This window comes from Centruroides sculpturatus, unplaced genomic scaffold, assembly GCF_000671375.1.
Source record: "Centruroides sculpturatus isolate CEXI.00-Female unplaced genomic scaffold, Cexi_2.0 scaffold99, whole genome shotgun sequence".
NCBI classification, from domain to species: Eukaryota; Metazoa; Arthropoda; class Arachnida; order Scorpiones; family Buthidae; genus Centruroides; species Centruroides sculpturatus.
The window spans coordinates 941558-942430 of record NW_019384321.1 but is presented as its reverse complement, the minus strand read 5'-3'; the positions used below and the strand labels follow the sequence as shown (position 1 = coordinate 942430).

At 34.5% G+C, this 873-nt stretch overlaps 1 protein-coding gene across 1 annotated transcript in view; it reads right to left on the bottom strand.

The window, feature by feature from the left end:
- Positions 1-873, bottom strand: part of LOC111625558 (peptidase M20 domain-containing protein 2-like) — a 13881-nt gene continuing 13008 nt past the window's right edge. Inside the window, exons 8-10 of the mRNA XM_023368726.1 lie at positions 674-815; positions 356-604; positions 1-290 (exon numbers count right to left, since the gene is read on the bottom strand). Coding sequence (XP_023224494.1) covers positions 1-290; positions 356-604; positions 674-815 — 681 coding nt within the window. The remainder of the gene's footprint in view (positions 291-355; positions 605-673; positions 816-873) is intronic.

The window sequence follows — 873 nt, the reverse complement described above, 5'->3', positions numbered from 1 at the left end:
TTAAGAATTAAATACAATGTCCTTATTAAATTGTTCTTTTACTTTAAATAAAAGACGTGATTCAGACAAAATTTCCAATGCAGTCAGAGCCATGGATTTAGCTGCGTTTAAAGTAGGTTGCTGCGCTTCCACAGAACCAGCTGCTTCGGTAAAGGCATAAGAATGATTAGGTGCTGTTGTTCCAATCGAGAATAATGGTTGAATACTCGGTACCACATGCGAAATGTTTCCTACATCCGAAGCTGCTACGAAAGGGTCATAGTTGGGATTTCCATCTTTGAATTTAACTCCTGTAAAAATTATCAAATAGGAGTTACAGTTATCGGAAAATGTATATTTCTGATTAAAATATTACCTGTTTCTTCAGCGTAGTTCTTGTAAGTATTTGCCAAAAGTTCATTGGTGATGAGATGTTCGTATCGTACTTCGGTATCGTAACTCAGTTTCACTTCACAGCCTGTAGCTTGTGCTGCAGCTAAACAGCAGTCTTCAACTCTCTTTTTCAAATTTTCCAATTCGCGGGAATTATTTGCACCAATAGCATATCTTAATTCCGTCTCATCTGGGATGATACTAGGGCTTCCGCCGCCGTTACTAATAATTCCTACGTAACATACGCAGATAAAATTATTATAAATAACGAAATGATATAAAAAAATAAAATTGAATTTACCATGTATTATGCAATTTGGTTTCGATTGTTTTCGAAGTAAAGCAATATTGTTGTAACATGTAACAGCTGCATCCAAAGCGTTTAATCCTTCCCATGGATATCCACTTGCATGCGCAGCTTTTCCAAAATAATTCACTTTTAGCTATGAAAAAGTTGTAATTATTGTATTAATTCTACGAAATAATAATTATTAAAATAGA